The sequence below is a fragment of the Procambarus clarkii genome, chromosome 10 (assembly GCF_040958095.1).
Source record: "Procambarus clarkii isolate CNS0578487 chromosome 10, FALCON_Pclarkii_2.0, whole genome shotgun sequence".
NCBI lineage: Eukaryota > Metazoa > Arthropoda > Malacostraca > Decapoda > Cambaridae > Procambarus > Procambarus clarkii.
Window position 1 is genome coordinate 19,663,635 of NC_091159.1, and position 7,177 is coordinate 19,670,811.

Below are 7,177 nucleotides of genomic sequence, written 5' to 3' on the forward strand. Positions count from 1 at the left end.
GTCGACGAAGAACTCTGTAGGGTAAGGCAGGTCCTAGTCAATAACGGCTTCTCCAATGGTTTCATCGAAGACATCATAAGAAGGAAAGTGAAAAGCCATGCAACCTCTGAAGAGACAACTAACACAACACCTATACCCCCTATTAGACTATTTTACAGGAACTTCTTTTCCACAGCTCATAAAACGGAGGAAAGGGTCCTGAAAGATATTGTTAATAGAAACGTTATCCCTACAGACAAAAATCAGAGGATACAACTGACGATTTACTATAAAACCAGAAAAACGGCCAGCCTACTCATGAGAAACTCTCCAGACACAAAACAGAACGCTTTAAAAGAGACTAATGTCGTCTATGCCTTCAAATGCCCACTTGGGGACTGTAAGCTCCAAAAAACCCAGTATATAGGCAAGACAACAACATCTCTTTCTAGGCGTTTAACGATGCATAAGCAACAGGGCTCCATTAAGGAACATATAATCTCTTCCCATAACCAAACCATCGCCAGAGAAATCCTAGTAAACAACACAGAAATCATCGATAGATACAGCGATAGCAGGCGGCTTGACGTTTGCGAGGCACTACACATCAAGAAGTCAACACCAGCAATCAACAGCCAATTATTGCACAACTATATTCTACCCACCTCAAGACTCCGCTCCAATATAGAAGCATCAAGAAATATGGACCAATAGGCTTTCTACAAACACTTCTATTCAATACCCATTGTTTCTGTTCTGTCTTGTGTTGATACTTTTAATACCCTATTAATATCCCCTCCTGTTCTGTCTTGTGTTAATGCCACATCACCCTTACCACCTCACTCAAATGTAGATATAAAATCAGAGATACGTTCTAATCAGTTGTGTATTTGTGAAGTCTTTGAAAATGTAATAAGTTTTACGAAACGCGCCCGTGTCGCGTCAGACTAGAAATAAAAATGAATTTTGGAGAAGTGATTTTTGATTTACCTCCAACAGTGAAGCGTAATGTACAAAAGATTGAGAAAATTCGTGTTAGAATTATTAATCTTACTTTTTCGGTCATATTTAATAATATATGTCTACAGGAAAGACTGCTACCAAAATATACTAATATATATATATATATGTTGTAGTGGGGAGGACTGGGGGACAAGGAAGGTTGTTGTGGCTCAACAACGCACATGCAATGCTGAGCCACAGCAACGACTTTTTGATGAGCCACAGCAACGACTTTTTGACGTTTTGATGAGCCACAACAACACGTGGCTGGGTATCTGACGCCTGAACGTGTTTCATAATTCTTATTTCATTTTCAAAGACTTAGTTAACACATAAAGTCCGGGTATTGCGGTATAAGGTGTTCCGCTGATGTTGCACACCTCGCCACCTTCCTTTTTACTATGTCTTCAACATAACCATTGGAAAAACCATTGTTGACCTTACTCTACACAACTCCTCATCCACCTGCTTCCATACAGAGCTGTGAGTGAGAGCTCGGTCAACGTAAGCGTTCACAATACTCCGTTCGTATTACTCCGAGCAGTCGCTGTCAGCGTTAAGGCACATCCCTATGTTTGTCTCTTTAGTATATACTGCATGATGAAAGTTGCCATTCCTTTCCATAACTGCTACATCTAAGAAGGGCAGCTTAACCCTAATCCCTATCTCATAAGTGAAGTTTAAAACTGAGTTTTGCTCGAAAGCTTCCTTCAACTACAACAGTCGTTCGGTATCCGGGACTTGTACAAATATGTCGTCGGCATACTTGCATAGGTTTCAGGTCTAACCCGACCAGAACCCTCTGCTCAATAGTACCCATGTAAACGTTCTTGAACAAGACACCCAGCGGGGAGCCCATGGCGACGCTGTCCACTTGCTTATTCATGTGTCCGTCAGAACTTACGAAGGGTGCCTCTTTCGTGCAAGCTTCAAGCAGTTTTTTTTATATTCTCTCTGGTATGTCCAAAGGAGTGCTAGTCGGATCTCGATACACTGTCCATCGTCATTCCAATAGTCTCGTCCACAGGCACATTAGTGAACAGTGACTCCACATGCAGGTATCCTCTCAACAGGTCAACGAATTCCTTCGGCGACCTTAGGCTAAACGCACTTGGTACATAGGGTGCCAACAACGAGCTGAGTCGCTTAGCCAGCTTGTACGTGGGAGTTGGTATCTGGCTGTTGACTGGCCCCTCAGTGGGTTCCCAGGTTTGTGGGTTTTGACATTTCCATATGCATTGCTGGGTTTGTATTTTCCAGTGATTTTTGGTTGGTGAAGTCCGGATTTTTTCGCGTTGACAGTTGCGATCAGTGTGTTTACTTTCGTTTTTAATTCCGCTGTTGTATGTTTCGTGACCCTTAGGAATTTCGTTTGGTCGGAGAGGATGATGTTCATTTTTGCAATGTACTCATCTCTTTTTAGGATGACGTATATTGGTGACTTGTCGCCTCTCCTTACTACCACGTCCTTGTTATCACGGAGGCTCTTAGCTGCCGCTCTGAGCTCCGGGGTCAGTATAGTGCTCTTGTATCTCCCTCGGGTCTTCCCTTCTTCCACGATCAGTTCAGCTTGCAGAGTGTCTTTAGTGGTTATCTTCCTTTGGTTCTCAAGCTCGAATATATCGTCTAGTAAAATTTCTAACTCTACTTTCATGGCCATCTCACTCGATCTGGACATAAATCTCGCTGGAATCAACCTCACCGAAGGCCAAATCACTCTCTTAAATCTGGGAATAAACTGTCACGTTATGTCAAACAACTGCTGTACAGGTTCACCAGTTGATTGACGGTTGAGATGCGGGACAAAAGAGCCAAAGCTCAACGCACACAAGCACAACTAGGTGAGTACACCATAATACGTAATATAACAAACATCACAAGACACACTATAACACACAATAACAAGCATTACAAAAACAATATATATATATATATATATATATATATATATATATATATATATATATATATATATATATATATATATATATATATATATATATATATATATATATTATTAAATATGACCGAAAAAGTAAGATTAATAATTCTAACACGAATTTTCTCAATCTTTCGTACATTACGCTTCACTGTTGGAGGTAAATCAAGAATCACTTCTCCAAAATTCATTTTTATTTCTAGTCTGACGCGACACGGGCGCGTTTCGTAAAACTTATTACATTTTCAAAGACTTCACAAATACACAACTGATTAGAACGTATCTCTGATTTTATATCTACATTTGAGTGAGGTGGTAAGGATGATGTGGCATTAACACAAGATAGAACAGGAGGGGATATTAATAGGGTATTAAAAGTATCAACACAAGACAGAACAGAAACAATGGGTATTGAATAGAAGTGTTTGTAGAAAGCCTATTGGTCCATATTTCTTGATGCTTCTATATTGGAGCGGAGTCTTGAGGTGGGTAGAATATAGTTGTGCAATAATTGGCTGTTGATTGCTGGTGTTGACTTCTTGATGTGTAGTGCCTCGCAAACGTCAAGCCGCCTTCTATCGCTGTATCTATCGATGATTTCTGTGTTGTTTACTAGGATTTCTCTGGCGATGGTTTGGTTGTGGGAAGAGATTATATGTTCCTTAATGGAGCCCTGTTGCTTATGCATCGTTAAACGCCTAGAAAGAGATGTTGTTGTCTTGCCTATATACTGGGTTTTTTGGAGCTTACAGTCCCCATGAGGGCATTTGAAGGCATAGACGACGTTAGTCTCTTTTAAAGCGTTCTGTTTTGTGTCTGGAGAGTTTCTCATGAGTAGGCTTTAGCCTACTCATGAGAAACTCTCCAGACACAAAGCAGAACGCTTTAAAAGAGACCAACGTCGTCTATGCCTTCTTGGGGACTGTAAGCTCCAAAAAACCCAGTATACAGGCAAGACAACAACATCTCTTTCTAGGCGTTTAACGATGCATAAGCAACAGGGCTCCATTAAGGAACATATAATCTCTTCCCACAACCAAACCATCGCCAGAGAAATCCTAGTAAACAACACAGAAATCATCGATAGATACAGCGATAGCAGGCGGCTTGACGTTTGCGAGGCACTACACATTAAGAAGTCAACACCAGCAATCAACAGCCAATTAATGCACAACTATATTCTACCCACCTCAAGACTCCGCTCCAATATAGAAGCATCAAGAAATATGGACCAATAGGCTTTCTACAATCACTTCCATTCAATACCCATTGTTTCGTGTTCTGTCTTGTGTTGATGAATTTAATACCCTATTAAATACCACCTCACCCCATCCACCTCACTCAAATGTAGATATAAACAAATCGGAGATGTGTAAGTTCTATTCAGTTGTGTATGTGTAAACTAAAGTCTTTGAAAATGTAATAAGTTTTACGAAACGCGCTCAAGTGTCGCGTCAGACTAGAAATAAAAATGAATTTTGAAGAATTGATTTTTGAATTACCACCAACAGTGAAAAGAAATGTACGAAAGATTGAGAAAATTCGTGTTAGAATTATTAATCTTACTTTTTCGGTCATATTTAATAATATATGTCTACAGGAAAGACTGCTACCAAAATATACTAATATATATATATATATATATATATATATATATATATATATATATATATATATATATATATATATATATATATATATATATATATATATATATATATATATATATATATATATATATATATATATATATATATATATATATATCTATATATTGGTGTATACTGGCAGCAGGTTTTCTTTCAAACATGTTTCATTGAATATGACCGCATATTCTGTATTTATTATTTTCTGGTTTAGGGCTTCTATCCCTCTAACTATTTTCTTAGCATCAGGGCTTAATTGGAATAGGAGTTCTCCAAAACTCATTTTCGTACTTTTAAGGTGAAGAAAAGAAGTGATTTACTATAGGGTGTATTACACTTATTTGTATAATTTGCACGACGTTTCGAACCTACATGGTTCATTCTCAAGTGAACAGATCTTACAATACTAGTTGATTTTATACCCGCATTAGGTCAGGTGATAATACAATGAAGGTGAAAAACATGGGGGGATACATAAGGGATAAACATAGGGGCTGCAGAAGGCTTATTGGCCCATACGAGGCATCTCCTATCTAAACACAAAGATTAATCCAGTGTAATTGGCCTGTTATGTTGGACATTGTCTTCTGTGTTGGCATCGATATGTTCTTGTCTTGTCCTTACTCTCATGGTGGGTAGAGTAAATAAAGTAGAGTAAATATTTACGGTAGAGTAAATAAAGTAGAGTAAATATTTACTCTACCCACCATGAGAGTAAGGACAAGACAAGAACATATCGATGCCAACACAGAAGACAATGTCCAACATAACAGGCCAATTACACTGGATTAATCTTTGTGTTTAGATAGGAGATGCCTCGTATGGGCCAATAAGCCTTCTGCAGCCCCTATGTTTATCCCTTATGTATCCCCCCATGTTTTTCACCTTCATTGTATTATCACCTGACCTAATGCGGGTATAAAATCAACTAGTATTGTAAGATCTGTTCACTTGAGAATGAACCATGGAGGTTCGAAACGTCGTGCAAATTATACAAATAAGTGTAATACACCCTATAGTAAATCACTTCTTTTCTTCACCTTAAAAGTACGAAAATGAGTTTTGGAGAACTCCTATTCCAATTAAGCCCTGATGCTAAGAAAATAGTTAGAGGGATAGAAGCCCTAAACCAGAAAATAATAAATACAGAATATGCGGTCATATTCAATGAAACATATATATATATATATATATATATATATATATATATATATATATATATATATATATATATATATATATATATATATATATATATATATATATATATATATATTAGTATATTTTGGTAGCAGTCTTTCTTGTAAACATATATTATTAAATATGACCGAAAAAGTAAGATTAATAATTCTAACACGAATTTTCTCAATATTTCTTATGTTTCTTTTCACTGTCGATGGTAATTGAAAAATCAGTTCTCCAAAATTCATTTTTATTTCTAGTCTGACGCGACACTTGAACGCGTTTCGTAATAACTTATTACATTTTCGAAGACTTTAGTTTACACACACAACTATAACCTGCAAACACTAAACAGATTTCTTACTATGCTATAATTCAAACGGCTTTTCATTTTATATTCCTGCATTTGGGTGAGGTGATATGTTACAACAGTTTTGGATGAGGTGAAAACAAACTTTCAACACAAGATAGAACACGAAATATTGGGTAATATTGGGTAAAGTTAAAGGGAAAGAATGGAAGTAAATGCAAAGGGCCTATTGGCCCATATTTCTTGATACTTCTATATTGGTGTGGAGTCTTGAAGTGGGTAGAATATAGTTGTGCATTTATTGTCTGTTGATTGCTGGTGTTGACTTCTTAATGTGTAGTGCCTCGCAGATATCAAGCCGCCTGCTATCGCTGTATCTATCGATGATTTCCGTGTTTTTTGTTTAGACTTCTCTGGTGATGGTCTGGTTGTGGGTCCCACAACCAGACTCGACCAGATGGTCTAGTCTGACCATCTGACCAACCAGACCACAACCAGATGGTCTGGTTGTGGGTCCCACCCAGGTTGTGGGTCCCCACACTCACACCAACCAGGAGACTCGAACCCTGGCCATCAAGATGGCAGGTACGTACTTGTATCCACTACACCATACTCAGAGCCCTAAAGAGGTGGGAATTTCGGGGTATTTAACTCCCAGACATCCCCATCCTCTCCAGGCAATGAGGAACAAATAGGAATTTCCATAAGTACTTTCGTATATTAATACATCTTCAGAAGGAGTCTTTGAACAGGAGGAGTCATTTTGACTCCTTCTGAAGATGTATTACTATACGAAAGTACTTAAGAAAATTCCTGATTCAATTCTTCCTCCGTGGTCTGACACTGTCACATTTTTAATCACTTGTTTATTTTTAATCACTTGATTATTTTTAATCACTTGATTATTTTAATCACTTTGTTTTATTTATTTATTTATTATATAGTTTAATAGTTATTATTTTTGCGTTATATTTCTTATTTTTTTGTGTTATATTTCTTATATTTTGAGTTATAGTTATTATATTTTGTGCGATAGTTCTTCTATTTTGTGTTATAGTTTGTATATTTTGTGTTATAGTTCTTATATTTTGAGTTATAGTTCCTATATTTAGTTATAGT

The 7,177-nt window shown here is 37.2% G+C and overlaps 1 protein-coding gene across 1 annotated transcript; it reads right to left on the reverse strand.

The window, feature by feature from the left end:
• Positions 1-2,077: 2,077 nt before the first annotated feature.
• On the reverse strand, positions 2,078-2,641 carry LOC138363210 (uncharacterized). Its single transcript, XM_069322206.1, has one exon. It carries the CDS (start codon positions 2,639-2,641, stop codon positions 2,078-2,080), a length of 564 nt encoding a protein of 187 aa, XP_069178307.1.
• Positions 2,642-7,177: the final 4,536 nt, after the last annotated feature.